The following is a 16,996-nucleotide window of genomic DNA, read 5'->3' on the forward strand; positions in this document are numbered from 1 at the left end:
TCTATTATTAAATATGCAAAAATCAATTTTTATCCGAATCTGTTCAAGGTATTTTTACTTAGGTAAGACTCGCGAAAATGGTACTGTGCTACTGGCAATGGCTTTCATTATGAAAAACATAATCAAATTTTATGGGACCCGACCATGAGTTGCAATAAAATAACTATAAGCACCCCTAGGCCCACGACCCAAAACGTGTCCGAATTTCTCTTAAGGGTAAAAGCGAATGTTGCGGATGCTATACTCAGCAACAAAGTAGTCGAGTCCTTGTCTTTGGTATTTCTAAAGTAGGACTTGTAATAGATGTTGACGGCCGGCTCCTAATAATGTTGCGAGGCAAATTCATCATGACTTCATTCTTAAAAGACATAAAAACACAAACAGCGTGCTCAAGTCAAGTCAGTGATAGACTCCTTTCCCTCGAAATAATCCCCATAGATCGTTCCATAGAAAATATACCGTTTTCATGATTCGAACTGATTTGTTACGTACTGTTTAATTCAAAGTACTTCCTTGTAATTATTCCTTGCGCTTTGTCACATGGCGTACTTTTGCCAAAACATTGCATTAACCCCATTTGGCAGATTAATATTCGGCTTTCCGATTATACCATCACCATGGCAACAAACAACAGGCAATCGTAAGGTGTATGCAAACACAAAGAGATAATGAGTTCGACAGAGCGAAAACGCTGCAATACCATGGCACTTTCAGTAATTCTGAATACTTAGTATTTCCACCTTGTGGCGTCTATACATCGAGACGTAATTCTATACATATTAATAGTTGTTTAAACATTACACAGTTGGTTTACTTGAAGTTTATTAAGCATTTGACTATCAATTTGATTCGTGTCTTGGGTATAGTAAACTTTGTCAGTCGCTGAAAGAGTGTTCCGCGCTTTGATGTGATATACACATCGTTATGTGTAGTGCAGACATGATGTGCTCACCTAGCAGTTTGGCAACAGCGTTGTTCTACTTGCTCTCTGGTATGTATTCAGCAGTGGATGAAACGCAAATCTGAGAATAATGAATATTTTGCCTTCTCTATTGTTATTAACTGGACTTCAATCATCACTGGCGCAAGCCTGTCGCGTTTTACCCGAGACGTACGGCGAGTGGGGCAGCTTTCAATCGTACAACGGTTTCGTTCTTGAGGAAGAGCACTCAATCGGCAATTTCAAACTTTTCAGTGCTGCGGACTGCGCCATATTGTGTTTCACTGAAAACCGAGACACTTGCCGTAGCTTGAGTTACAACCGCTGGACTAGTCACTGTATCATCTACGATGGTACACCACTTGTAAGTTCCATTGTAGAGTTGCATGGATATCATCTCTTATACGTTGACACTACTGAGGTAAGTATACATGATGCCAACTCTTGCTGTTGAGTGAGGTGAGACGCAGAAAGACTTAAAATATATACACGTCACAAAAATGGATAGACCATTTTACAGATTTTACCTGCATAATGTTGATATTCGTGCGAAGCAATCTGAGAATTAAGACGACTGTATCACTGCTGTAAAGCAGCACAGTTTAAACTTGTGTTTCAATTTCAACCACGATACCTGTGTCTCTGTGTGGACTAAGGGAAGACAACGTGTAAGGGTAAACCGTTTCTCCAGGAAAGAAAAGGAAATGTTTCGTCAGCATCGGTATGGCATGTTTAAGTGTTTGGGAAAAACTCGCACTGAGTCTAGTAATACCAACTTTCAGCCATTTTATTGTTTATGGATTTCGCCGCGAGAGTACTTTTCCGATCACAGCTTTCAGTGAACCGCGGGATTAGGTAACTTCGCCAATCTGTCTCAAATATTACATTTCATCACATTAAAATGCTTACGGGTATACTTTTATTACTGTCTTTTCCTTCTTTTTATGCATCCATACATTAAAATCCGGTGAATTCATGCTAGTTATAGAATTTGGTCGCCAGGTCGGGAGGACTTTGGCTATTTAGTCGACCAGAACAGTTTCCTGACAAAAAATTCAAACATATCTGAATCAATCTTTGATATTGCGCAGAGGGTATTGATGACACGAGCCGATCAACCAGGCAAGGAGTCATTCAATCTTAGAAAATGGATTTGTGAAAAGTGAATATATTATACAGAGTGGAACTTTTATGAAAAAATCAATACCTTGTTTCCATTTTGAAAAACATTCGCATGTCCGGAAAGTCAAGAATAAATATGGAATTATGGGCATGCCGGCAAACGTATCCACGACTGGCCTTCTCCTGTGCTTTCTTGCAATGGAAGGTGAAAATAAATCTGATCACCAGTCCAAGATTTATAATTTATCCCGAAATGATGCTTAACATCAGCTTTCTCCTTAACATGCTTATTAATGGGGGCCAGTCCAAAGCGATCATTCTTCGATTGTCAAGTGTTGATAGCAATACACAAAAGTTGATTTACGAAATGTTCAAATATCTCGAAAGTAGTTTTGTTATTAGCTTATTAGTTAACAGTGCCAATGGTTCACATCATTACTGTTTGATCCTGCCAAGTAAATACTGCAAATTCCTGTGTGACTGTAGGACCTGCATCCTCCTTACATTCACCAAAAGGGAAACGCACTGGGGTCGAGAATTGGCGTCACAATAAATGTGAGAGGAAACCAATAGGCAGTGTTTATTGGTATGGTCAAAAGTGGGCCTGCAAAAATCCGGGAAGGGGATCATCCGGAAACCTGTAAAGCGGGGTCGTGTTTTGTTTCATACAACACGGAGGGGTTAATTTTGATTAAAAAATATAAACGGAGTTCAAAATCCTTTTTTCAGTGTACATCATGTATGTTCCAGGAAAAATGGTGATCGTTCGCAAATTTTTAGTCTTTAAAGTCATATCACCATTAGAATAGTCTGACTGCACAAAAGTAATATCTATCTTATAAATATCTTGCCTCGTCAGGTCTGTATATAAAGGTTTTTCCTGTCATAAATTGTGCCGTAGGAGTGAAATACCTTAGCTAATATACTAGTAATGCAAGCCATATGTGCAAGTAGATATAATAAATGGACACGTGACGTTTGTTAAGAAGTTTATCTTGTACAGTTTGATAGCTGTACTGTTGAAATCTAATTCCGGAACCAGACGCAGTGACATTTAACCTTCGGGAATAAAATCTTAGAAATATGAATGACAAAGTATCTTTTACTTTGTCTTTCACGTCAATTAAAAATAGTATTGGAACACAATGACATGCAGAGGATTTTCTATTAAATTTCTTGATATAAATATTAAATACATAATGTATGGTGAAAAAAATGTATGTTTGAAATTACATCACGGTTTAAGATCGTATCATGGCTAGAGTGCCCCACGCTAAAGGCATCTTAATACTTTGACATGGTTTTCATATTCTGTCCTTGAGCAAGGCACTTTACGTTCTCTCTGCTTCTCCCTTATCAAGGAGCAGTGTTACGTATGGCTGTTTAATTGGCCATTTTTATGACCCATAAAAAATATGGTCTGAATCTGCCGATCATAGGGAACAAGGGAGAAAAATTTAAAGCAATTTGAACTGTGTAAAACAATGGCAGTGATGCATCAGAGCAAGCTATGCCATAAGCAAAAGATAGGCCATAATGAATTAGGTTATTATTGATACCGTAATCAAAGAAATTCATTAACGAATTATAACTTTTTGAGTCCAGGTGATTATTCCCTTCGAACACTGCGCGACGGAACAAACACTCCATACAATCCACTGAAACAGGTATATCTCTTGTCTCCTTGGTAACCGTTGCTCGACGCCTCTCCCGTTCTGCTTTACTCCCGGTTTCTCCTTGTTTCCCAAGGAAAGCTCGAAGTATTGAAGTCCGATTTTGTCTTTGCCTTCTTTACATGCTCAATTTTTGTTCCACGGTTGAATTCTCGTCAGGGCAGGTTACTTCTGCCGGGCCTGGAGCTGTATTTTCGTAGTTGAACTCGCCTCCGCGTAAATGGTAACCTAGTGTGATGACCTCGGTCGAGGACTTGCCATAGTTTCAATGATTGAACTACAGACTGGCGTACGTCTCCTGGCGTACGTCTCTACGTCTCTCGACGAGTTCCGCTGATACAATCATAAGTCAAGTTAATGAGTTTTTCTGCCGGAAAGAGTAATACCCAGCCGATTTGACAGTGGACCGTAAGCCCCGGGTCATACCTGCGAGCGCCTTCAAGGGGAATTAGCCCTATACTATTTAAAGGGACATGATTTTTGTTTGATACGAGATACTACTTATATTGTTTAACATGTTGGAAGATACTGAATGAATGGGTGACCATGCATATATTCGACCCTGGTTTTAGACAGGATACATGAAACCATGGCGAAAATGAATTAATGGTCATGACAATTAATTCATTTCTGCGATGGTTTTATTTAATTTGTCTAATACAGGGGTCGAATATATGCATGGTCACCCATTCATTCAGTATCTTTCAACATGTTAAACAATATGAGTAGTATCTCGTATCAAACTAAATTCATGAAAACTGGCTGACTTTGTCTCTTTAAAGATACTCTCTATTACAATCCGCTTTCTCCAATGTAAAAAACGGACTATCTGACGAACAGAGTTTCGCAAACGGGTCTACATCCTCCACTCCAATTTCCTTTCCAAATTAAACGAGTACTCCATTTTCTCTTCCGCTTTAACTTTTTACCAACTCTTTATGTGTTGATTGACTGTTTAATTTCCTTTCCACGTCGAGGGACCTAGGACCGCATTTTAAAAAAAAAACGAGAAGATCAGCTTGATCACCGTCCCTGTCGTCTGATTATACACGCGTCTTCGTAAGTCTTTTCCGCTGATGTTGTCGTCCATATATATATATATATATATATATATATATATATATATATATATATATATATATAATATATATATATATATATATAATATATATATATATATATATGGTTTGCCATTGTTATATTTAAAACTTGACTTTCAGTTGATTTCAAATTTACAGACTGCGGTAGATTTTGATGCCCATCGAATATTTTTCATATCAACATAATATAGATAGCAAAATGAATATAATATAAACACAGATATCATATAATTTACTCTAAATCGAAAGGGCGTCATGAAAGATTTTGTCAGTTTTTGATGGGGCGGGATCATATTTTTGACTGGTTTGGAGGTTTCATTGATTTTGAACACAAGAAGAATTGTCCGGCCGAACCCTGACCATACAAGTTGAACGCTTCCAATGGCCGTCCTGTGCATAAATATGCCTAATTGTTGGTGAACAGAAAACAAAGTCGGACCAAAACCTTATAATTTATCAAGTGCAAATGTCATGATCTTTTACCTGTATTGAGATTTAATGAGACTTAAATAGATAAGAGTTGAAGCTGTGGTCGAAAGGTATTCGATCTTAATCAATAACATATCTATTACCCGTCCACTGAAAACAAATCAAATTAGAAAAAGATATGTTTAAAGTAATTTTGTAACAAAAACATAGTTAGCCGTATATGTATTATATGCTAGCACATATGCTTATTATTAGGCTCTGTACATCATGAGTTAAGTGTCTCGTTGGAGCTGCGGTCCAATGTTAAATATTTTTCTGTCCGTCATTTCATCGACATTCCATTCCATTCACATAACAGTACTACAAGGCTTTCATATTTTTTGTGATTTTTAAAATATTCGCTTAGGCTGATAAAAGTGCATACGATCGTAACCAACACTGGTCATTAACCCCTTGTGTACATATAAAAACTCGATCAATAGACGCAATTATAAGCGAGTAAAGGGATAGATTAAATTGCGTCGGCAGAAGTCCCTGCAGGTACAAGCATATGTTGTATATGTTGGGTGATTTATATCAGCTATACTATACAGACTGGCGCTGTTATTCATCCTGTACGTCTACATTATCTGCGATGCCATGCGGCATCACCGTTACATTCACACATTGATGTACCCTGGCGCCTGTCTGCAGGCAATACCCGTCACAGCAAAGTTCATCACACCTATAGTTTCCGCATGCTGAGCACCGTTGTTTTATCATTTATAAGTTGTGCGTGACTGGAAACTGGAAAAAAGAGTGAATTTAAGGAGAAAGTTTGCACACTCGGCCAATCAACGGACAGGATCTTTAAAGGTATACAGTAACCTGTAATCTAAATATGCCCATATAGGGTCAAAGGGGCGTTCCTCGGTATTCAAAATGCTCATGTGAGGGCGCTGTTTTTAAAAAGCGGCCACCCGTTTACTGTGATTTGTCAGATTTTCTCGTTCCATGGTAACTGTGGCAAAATTGGAACAGGTGACAGTATACCTTTAAAGCGCGCGGAAAGAACATAACAGTGACATATGTATGACTCAAGCACTCCTCCTATGATCTCATTGTCCATCCCTTAGTGCCAGACCCTAGCTGTGTGTAGTAGGTTTCAACACCTAATGGGGTATAATTGATAATTCTGGGGACATGTCACGAACTTTACACATTTCATTAAACAGAAAGTCAGACGCAATGATTTCGATAAAAATACCCACCAGTGTCCAATATACTGACTATACCGTGGTTACGTGTACCTCACTGATCATTTTACGAAGTCAACACAAACAGACTGTAGAATAAAATTTCAATAAGAAGTTCGCAGATTGAAAGTATTGCACAAATAATGTACAATTGAAGATAAATTGGCGCTATACGAAGAAACGACACGTTGATATATGAATAGATTGTCAACTACTGTAAAAGTTCTTAAGATCCTATAAAACTAATTTCGAATTATCCATCGTATCGAACATTGGAACGCCTGCCACCTAACTTTAAGTGCGAAACAGCGTTTCTGTTTGTCTTGGCAGACCGATTTCAAATCCTTTGCATAGTGGGAATATATATATATATATATATATATATATATATATATATATATATATATATATATATATATATATATATATATATATATTATATATATATCGTTTTTCAAATATTTTCAATAACATATCCAACAATAAAATTACATATTCAACACGTATGGATTCATTCTATTAGAAAACGAACGTTTTCTGCACTCTACTATCAACACCATCTGGTTTGATATGCTGCTTACAGTGGTAAAATTACCACTTGGAGGTCATGCTTGGGCACGAAGCAAACGGGCGATTTATTTGTTTATTAACCTTTTCAATTTTGCCACATAAGAGAAATAGTAGCATAGACTTGTTACAGACAGCGTACATTTAATAAAACTATCGCTATAACAGCTGTTTACTTCCATGAAAGAAGTCCTGTTATTTATATGTAAGTTGGAACTGTAATTCTTGGTCTACGCTGAAGGTCATCGGCGCCCTGACAATGGACGTTTTTAGACTTTTGTTGATTGTACTGATGAATTTTGCGAGGAAGACAACGGCGCAGCAATAGTAGCATAAAGGTAGTATGTCCCTCGAAAGTGAAAGACTCAAACGTTTGCTCAAACTTTCCCCAATGAAAATTTCAATGATTCTGTTATCGAATCAAAAATAAAAATCAGGGGACAACGTGCGACGTTTGGTACTAGAGGAACAAATTACCTTAACATTTACGATATTTGAAGTTCAGAATGGCCGCCATCCCTCGTTGTATGGGAAAAATAAACTTCATTTACACTGTAAGTTTTTAAATTAGCTCACAGAAGCGGTAGGGACCATGCAGAAAAGGATTATAAAAAATAAAAAAAGACGATGAAATTTTTGTTACTCCAAGGGCTCGAAAATGAGCCGCCAAAAGCGGTAAATCAGAAAAGAACAGCAAACATTTGAGAATCGGAATAGTTGTCCCCGGGGCGCATTCTACCTTTAATGGGTTGATTGATCTATTGATAGTATTGTTGCTTAAATTAAACTACTCTTATCGGTAAGATATCAATCTGGTTATGATTTTGTGTATATTTTTCCAGTTGACAAAGAACAGTGCCAGTATTCCCAGACTTCCGGTACTGGACGATTCGTGTGGGAGCAATCCATGTCAGAATGGAGGGACTTGCATTACCGATTGCAACGCCGATAATTTTATATGCCACTGTGGTATAGACTGGACTGGAACGTACTGTGACGTTGCAAATGGTGAGTAAAAAGGGATTCCAATGTTCTTTTCTATGTTTGCATGTATGTATGTATGTATGTATGTATGTATGTATGTATGTATGTATGTATGTATGTATGTATGTATGTATGTATGTATGTATGTATGTATGTATGTATGTATGTATGTATGTATGTATGTATGTATGTATGTATGTATGTATGTATGTATGTATGTATGTATGTATGTATGTATGCATGCATGCATGCATGCATGCATGTATGTATCTATGTATGTATGTATGTATGTATGTATGTATGTATGTATGTATGTATGTATGCATGTATGTATGTATGTATGTATGTACGTTTGTATGTATGTATGTATGTATGTATGTATGTATGTATGTATGTATGTATGTATGTATGTATGTATGTATGTATGTATGTATGTATGTATGTATGTATGTATGTATGTGGGATGGATAGGTGGGTAGGTAGGGTGGATGGATGGTGTACACATGTGTAAATACGTGTCGATCCATTTGAATATACGTATATTCCTTATACCTGCAAGCTGCTCGAGTTTCATCACTTTCATTTGTTCACAGGTAACGATTATAGTTACCATGGAGAAAGAGCGTGAATTGAAACTCAAAGCATTCCTAGAAATGCGCAAGCGCTGCGTTCTTATACATTATCCATGAACACTCTGGTCTTCCCTGGAAAAGCTACACTTTACAGAATGTAATTTGATCTGTAGCACGTGCGAGTTACTATTTCTCATAGCGTTTAGGATGCAGAGACTCGCTCATGAAAATAATACCAAAGTTCAACCTCAAATCGATTTGATGACGGAGTATGAATACATCACATGCTCAAATCTCACATAAAGTCAAAATGGATTTGTAAACGTCAAATAAAATATAAAAAATATCTGTCAGCTGCGAGAGAAATAGTTTATCCCATGGTTGCCTGCAGTCGAAAAGTCAAAGTTGAGTCATGAATACCCATCAACTATAGGTGGCCTAGAAAACACGTGATCTAGATGATTAGATGTGAGGAATGACTTCCTATACTATTTAGAGTAGAAATCAGTAAGGCACTATCTTTCTCGAGTATCTAAAAACTTGTCAACCGAATAATAGCATGATACTATCCCCTTTGTCTCACCTGGAAACAAACTTGTCATCGGTAGTGGCAACTTTTGAATAAGGCAGATTGAAGTTATCAATAGCACCTCTGTTTATGTAACAGCAACTTAAGTGTCAACGTCCCTAGGAAGATCCGACTTAACAAATCTAAAATCAGTCTCCATGGCTTCGAGTTGAGCTCTATTCATGGCATTAAATATGTGTCATGCATGCACACTTGCCAGATAATTGGCGAGTAAAGTTTGCAATTGCGTTTAGTACATTCAAGTACATTCGAGTACATTCAGTTTTGAACTGATGTTCAAAACTGTCAGCACTTGTCACCAAACGCCTCCCGTGACAAAATTATTCAGGTAACGGTCAGACAATGACCTTTTTAAGCTAACAATTCTATAGTATAATACACTACGCTATGCTAAATGCCTGCCATGCCAAGTAGGCCGTACCCCATCTCAAGTTCACGCCACAGTATATCTCTACTTCTATCTCACAAATGAAAATTAAAGGAAGAGGAACACAAAGGAATACTATAGACAGAAATGAACAGAACGTGGCATGGATATTGACAAAGTGAAAGCTTGCTTTGATCGCACTGATTGGCGTTAAGGTAGTATGCACCTCGAAAGTGAAAAACTTAAACTTTTGCTCAAACTTTCCTCAGAAAATATTTCAACCATTCTCTTTCAAAATCAAGAATAAAAATCGGGGGTCTCCGTGCAAATTTTGAAACTAGAAAAACAAATTACTCGAGATTTACCGATATTTGAAATTCAAAATGGCCGCCATCCCTATGTTAACTCTATGGAGAAAAAATAAGCCGGTGAAAAGTTTTCTTGCGCCAAGAGCTTTAAAACGAACCCCCACAAGTGGTAGATCAGAAAAGAATTGAAAAAGTTTCAGAGTCCGAATATCTGTCGCCAAGGCGCGTTAACATCTTTGAGTATAGCCTACTAATGGTGTCAAATGCTGTGTATTTGACAAACCAGGCTCACTTATGCTCTGAAGAACAATTCTGAAGATTTTGTCTTCAAAGAGTAATGATAAGTATGAATCAGATGGGGAAAGTCTTCATGTAAGGCTTAGATGGAGGAATACAATTCTCGACTAAGAATTACAAGTTTTTCGGAGAACTTCGAAAAGGTCACGGGTATCAAGAGAAGGCCTTGGCTTCTGATATTGATGATCCGACTCTTCCCGACGGAAACAACATGTTTTCAAGTAGTTTTGACAAAAAAGGATGAGTTTCAACTGTCCATTATCGTTTTGAGAAATCTCCAGAGCTTCCTCCAACACCTTTTTATCGATTCACATTAGACCGTGTAGCGCACATGCTTTCAAGTAGTGTGATCTAGATCGAGAATTTAGAAACTCATTGACGACAAATGTATCTGAAAAGGAACCTTCATCATCATCATCGTCATCATCACGTACTGTGCCGGCTCCCGTGTTCACTGAGGTTACAGAATGGTGTCTTCTTCTACTTGTTCTTCAACGATGCCGCAGGTTTCAAAAGTGCCATAGCTTGTTTATAATCGCTCAGGTCTGCGAAGCAACGAGCGTAACATTTGAACCACGACGTGTAGGCCAGTAGTCCCCATTTCTGTAGCTCGTGAAGGTTTATGTGGGCTTCATACTGAAATATCGGAACCTGACACAAGTAATTAGCTCTTCGTCCATATTAATTTTGAATGTGCCTCGGGGACAGATATTTGGACTCTTAAATTTAATGCTTTCCTGGTTTAACCACTTTTTGGGGGGCTAATTAAATAGCTCACAGTGTGACTAAAGTTGTCACTGGTTTATTTTTGTGAAAATAGTAAAGTTTATTTTTCCCCATAGAGTTATCAAGGGATGGCGGCCATTTTGAATTTCAAATATCGGTAACTATTGGGTAATTTGTTTTTCCAGTAGCAAAAGTTGTACGGTGACCCCTAAATTTTATTCTTGGTTTTGAAAGAGAATGGTCAAAAGTTTCCTTGAGACATGATTGAGCAAATATTTAAATCTTTAAGTTTCGAGGCGTATACTACCTTAAACGTTTCGACTTCATTTCCATTTAGTTTTCGTTGTTACGGGAGCACAATGACGCTTTGGTTTGCTCCATCGATTGAAACTTAAAGTTGGTCAAAAAGTTCTGATTCATTTTTACAAAGATATCATAGGGAGTGTCACTTCATTTCAAATGATTATTGTGGCATGAGAACCAAACACAGCACGAAAAAAGCAGATTCTTGAAAAATCTTCTCAACAAATTTGTAGCGAGTATGAAAACTTGATTCATTGAGCGAAGTTAGCCAAGGTCGCAAACCGAATCAAATTAGGACAAACGAGTCTCATCATTTCTGACTCTTTCCTTCTTTGAATATTTTACAATGTTTCAATAAGGAAGAATCTTTTCTTAGCCGAACTGTAAATTTTTGCGTTATATTCCCCACATGTCAGTTGCCGCATAGGAAGCGCAGGTCGACAACATCTCGCCTGCGCAATAAACTAATATTAACAGCAGATTTTCTATTTTGTCAGAGTTGGTTGGTCGAGTGTGAAAGAATATGTCCCTTTCTGTACTTTCATGATATATTGCGGCATTGACCGGTAGAAATTGATAGAAAATTTCATTTCCACATATAAGGAACAGGTGACAGTAGGATCACAATTTTAATGAAATAAAAAATTTCAATATCTGCCATATGTTTGTAAAAGGACAGGGTCAAAATACTCCATACGGTATACAGTAACAAATCATACTTCCTTTAATACTATTTCGAACGTTTAATCAAGAGTCTCTTTGTCCCAATTATCACAAACATGTTCATCTAAGGACAGCCGTCGACTTTTAAATTGAAGTCACTCTCGATAGAGTAAAAAATTATACTTCCTATAATAAAATTTCGAAAATTTAATCAAGAGTCCCTTTGTCCCAATTACCACAGGCGTGTTCATTCAGGGACAGCCCCCGACTTCTACATTGAAGTCATCCTCGCTGAGAAATAGCTAGTTGACTTAAATTATATGAAATTATGATTTACAGTCTTCTCCAGCTCACAATGTCAACTCCCATCCATCACTAAGAAACTTTCCAAATTACTCTCGAACAATACTTGTCCAATATTTGTCGCCAAAAGACAATTATATCTTGGAACTGTGTCAACGTGTAACCTGTCACTTTGGATCATGTCACGTGACCTAATCACGAATTGAAGTCTAAGGTGAGGAAGCTTTCGTAGCAACGTTTTTGTCAAAATGTAATCACTCTGAACCCGAAGTACGTTAAATTCACACGAGAAAGTGAAGTTGATCTCCTTTCAAGCAGTTTCACGTCTGCTTAAAAAGTAAAACATGAACAGATGCCAACAACAATACATCTGTCTTTGTATCGTAAATAATTACTTTATGGTTTTGTAGAATAAGGTGAGCGTAAGCAATCGAATATTTAATTGGACAAAAGCCGTAACTTTTTGATACTTTATTTCATGTATTTGTAGTATAAAACAAAATATACAGGCACATCTAGAAGGTTTTGTAGAATAAGGTGAGCGTAAGCAATCGAATATTTAATTGGACAAAAGCCGTAACTTTTTGATACTTTATTTCATGTATTTGTAGTATAAAACAAAATATACAGGCACATCTAGAAACAGTACGCTTATTGGGTTAAATCCCGCTGATAAAATCAGTGTTTGTCTGAATTGTTTGAGAGGTTATTTTAATACAACACACCAACAGGTAATATTGAATTGTAGTAAAGCTTAACACGTGCCTGTTTCCTCAGCCTTGTGCAAATATATGTTCCCGTTCTCCACTCTACAATTTGGTGAAATGGTAAGTCGAGGCCTTGCTAATACAACGCCATGTACAGTACTTACTGTTATCATTGATAGGTGAATATTGTCAGGACTAAAATTTAGTCGTCAAGTATGACATCTGACATTGCACTCATACTGGCTGTATTCATATGTGTTAGGTAGTATGTGCTTTAAAAGTGCAAGACTTAAAACCTTTGCTCACACTTTCCTCAATGACTCTTTCAACCATTCTCTTCCAAAATCAAGATTAAAAACTTGGGGTCATCAACGTACACATTTTCAGTTTGGTACTAGAGAAGCAAATAACCAAAGATTTACCGATATTTAAAATTCAAAATGGCCGCATCCCTGTATTAACTCCATGGAGCAAAAATAGAACTTTATAAAACTAAGACGATAAATAGTTTCTTACACCATGAGCTTTAAAATGAACTCCCACAAGTGGTAAATCAGAAAAGAATTTAACAGGTCCTAATATCTGTCCCCGAGGCGCATATGCTTTCTACCTTAACACAACGCACAAGTTTTGGAGTATATCGGGAAACTGTTTTACGGACAGAACAACGTCCAACTGTGTATTGGCATTATACCTTACACACGAAAGACAGCTAACAAAGCTTCAGCAGTAAAAAATATTAATAGAATGATATTTTTTCTTGGTGTCACCATTTTGTATCATTTCCCTCCCAATTCTGTAATCTTTTATATATATTGACATGCTCATCGTCTGAAATAAAGAATCAATAATAATAATAATAATATTTGCTGTTTACTTTTCTACAGTAGTCGACACTGCTTACAGCTGTGGTGATACGGCAACCGATTTGTCCGGTACAGTGGAGTCACCAAACTATCCAGGTCCGTATCCAACTGACCTCGACTGCGAAATAACGATTCGTTGTTCTGCGGGACAATCGTTATGGCTTACTTTGACCATTTTAGCGTTGGAGATGACCTTGGCTCCTGTAGTGTCACAGATTGTTTGTTGGTAGGTTTAACTTATACATGTTGACAAACAATGTGAGGGGGAAATACAAGCTTATATAATTTCAATGGCCGTGTTTGGATTAAAGCTCCATAAGCTGTATCTTTTTGCTGTTCTTTTTCAGAACTTTTGTTTTGTGGTTTCTCTACACTTTCTGCATTGAATCCCTAAACTGTAATTTAATGCCAAGTATTTAGCATATCAACACAACCTATATGAGTATAATCTCTATTGTTATTGTTAAAAATCATTGTATTCAAGTCCGGACTAGAATTCATTTGTAAACAATAAACAATGATCACTACACACATACAAGCTGTGTCAACAAGAAGAATACTCGAAATTTCAGCATGACATGCGGATTAGGGTCAGACACGGTAGCTGATATACAGAAGCAGAATAGTGAAAAACTTGCCACAAGTTACAGCTTATGTCCAACAACCTAATTTCAGTAAATCTGCTCCCTTTTCATGCCAAATTAAAAACAAACACTCACAATTAAAACACACCTACGGTTATTGTTGTAGTCAATTTACGATACACCCGTAAAAACAAGAACGGTATTTAACACGTGACAAGATGCCAATTAAAATGCCAATCAAATTTACACAGGAAATGACGTGACATCAATAACCTTACTACTCGTTTTACGTTATTTTTGTTTTATTGTCACTTTACAGATCACTGTCTACACTGGTGGTGCATTCCAAGCGCGATACAAGTTCTTTGGAGTAACGGCCCACCGGTACCCTTCGACTTGTCCTATGAAGAAGTCAAAATCTCCTTCACGACTACGTCGACGTTCAATCCAGGAAAACTCGGCTTCCATGCTTCATATGAAATTCGTTGACGTTTAGCGGGTCTTGTCGAGTCTTTTCCACAGTCTTTGTCTTTGTCAACATTGATGCAGTCAATTTACTTGTAAATATTTTCATTGTATATCTATATGTGGTCCTGCTTGATGGTTCGCTTTTGGGAATGCATACGGTACCACGGGTAATTTAATTAATGAAAAATTAATGACAAAGGAATGTCATTGTGTTAATTTTTGGTTGGGAGTCGCTCTATTTCGATAAGCGTATGTAGTTTAATGTTTTAACTATATCTTAAGGTTATGCTATGGAAACTGTGTATATTTCAGATACCCAATATAATCCAGAGTCATACTTTATTCTGGAATCATTTATGTTAGTTGTTCAAAAACCTATCAGTAGTAAAAATGTCCATTCACGCGTTTGCATCGTGTTCACAAAGACAGTTCAAACCATAATTTCGTATTCGTATTTTTGCATTTCCAAATGTTTGTTTAGGTAAAGGGGTTTTAGGTCTAAAGCAATGGCTTTCGGTCGCCATGCTCGTGTATAAATTTTCGACGGTCCCTAGCTGTAACGATGTTTTCTCATAAATGATTTTCTGTCGGATAACGGAACTGATCATTCATATAGTACCCCGAGCTGCAACTGCACAACTTAATGCAGAGGCCGCTTTCTACATAGGCATTCACACCATAATTTAATAAACAAGATTGATTACAATATTATACTCAAGTGCGGGCCTTTCGACACAGGCAGGTGGTGACAGATCATTTACCTCTGCCTTTATATGTTTCCGACTTGATTTATTCTGTACAACCTGTGCGGAAAGAAAACCAGTATTCCAGCACGGCTTAGGCTAAAATATTATAGGTTCGTTTGTCATCTTGATTATCTAACAGAATGATGCGTGGTAGGGTATTTAATTTAATTGGTGGGCTTTTTTATCTAACAAGATCAAAAAAATCAAATAATGACGAAAATATGAATGTTTAGGTGCTGCCGCAATTCTGACATGTAGAATGGTGGCGACGATTCGTTTACTGTTAAGAATGTGTACATGTGATCATGCAGATGTGAAGCTTAGAATTTCCGCCGTGCCGCGTAAAGTCCACTGTTATTTTAATCATTCGATTTTGTAAGGTTTACAACGAAGGAGAAAAAAATGACAATTTGAGATCGACATGCGCTAGTGTTAGAAACAACACCTTTTCTGTGTTTTTTTAACTGCTTCGATTTGTTTTTGGCCATGGTGACAAACTTGGCCTTTTTCTGTCTCTCCTTCTCTCCGTGTTGCTGTTCTTGATATTGAAAGTAGCTTTCTCAGTTTGTTGCATGTAGAATATAATGAGATAAGTATAATGCTTAAAATGGTAATATTCAGTAAATTTTATTCCACTCAATATGGAATTGACAAAGTTACCATACCGTTTGTATACTACAATACGTGTAATTAATTTAACGGAAATATACCGTATAAATTTCATTCATTATTGTGCATCGGAAAAAGTCAACCCATAGAGCTAGGTATCTTATATACGTATTATTGAAATGACTTGCCCATTTCTTATGTAATGATGAATCATATTCCACTGCATCTCATTTTGACGACATTTGTAACACAATTTTCACAATTCCGATAATTTTTAGTATCGTTTTCTATAACGACGGAGTGCCTTCAGCACATGAAGGTAATTCTATCTACTTCACCAGATCACCAAGGACAAGGCAAATGCGGGAAACACTAGTATCATGCTTTGACCGCTTAAAGGTATACTGTCACCTGTTCCAATTTTGCCACAGTCACCATGGAAAGAGAAAATCTAACCAATCACAGATTTTAAGCGGATTGCCGCTTTTTAAAGACAGCGCCCTCACAGGCATTTTGAAGACCATATATGGGCATATTTAGATTACAGGTGACTGTATACCTTTAACATGACCCATGTACTTTACCTTTGCTACAAATTAAACTATTCACATACCTCCTCCTATATCTTCTCAGAGTGTTTGTCTATTTGTTTGTATGTTTTTTGTTTGTTTGTGTGTTTAGAGAAAGTCATTACCAACACAACACAACGTTCTACTTGACTTTGCTGTTGCGTACTGATAAGTTCAATATCGCAAGTGTAGACGGCATTGGCAGTGCAGTTTTCTCTGTGTATAAAAGGCATATGAAAGCAAAAAAACCGTTTCTTTCCAAAAGATAC

The 16,996-nt window shown here is 37.1% G+C and overlaps 1 protein-coding gene across 1 annotated transcript; it reads left to right on the forward strand.

Annotated features, from left to right (window-relative positions):
• Positions 1–825: 825 nt before the first annotated feature.
• On the forward strand, positions 826–16,768 carry LOC139142572 (uncharacterized). The gene is made up of 4 exons (XM_070712553.1): positions 826–1,361; positions 7,909–8,074; positions 13,773–13,977; positions 14,655–16,768. Coding segments are annotated over exons 1-4 (702 nt in total). The 5' UTR covers positions 826–1,031; the 3' UTR covers positions 14,656–16,768.
• The last annotated feature ends 228 nt before the right edge of the window (positions 16,769–16,996 follow it).

This window comes from Ptychodera flava, chromosome 10, assembly GCF_041260155.1.
Source record: "Ptychodera flava strain L36383 chromosome 10, AS_Pfla_20210202, whole genome shotgun sequence".
Classification (NCBI taxonomy): domain Eukaryota; kingdom Metazoa; phylum Hemichordata; class Enteropneusta; family Ptychoderidae; genus Ptychodera; species Ptychodera flava.

Bases quoted from the DNA above. Each gene is read 5' to 3' on its own strand.
- LOC139142572 (XM_070712553.1), top strand. From the start codon at position 1,032: ATGAATATTTTGCCTTCTCTATTGTTATTAACTGGACTTCAATCATCA. The intron at 1,362-7,908 runs GTAAGTATACAT...ATATTTTTCCAG, and splicing joins TATACGTTGACACTACTGAG to TTGACAAAGAACAGTGCCAG. The intron at 8,075-13,772 runs GTGAGTAAAAAG...ACTTTTCTACAG, and splicing joins GTACTGTGACGTTGCAAATG to TAGTCGACACTGCTTACAGC.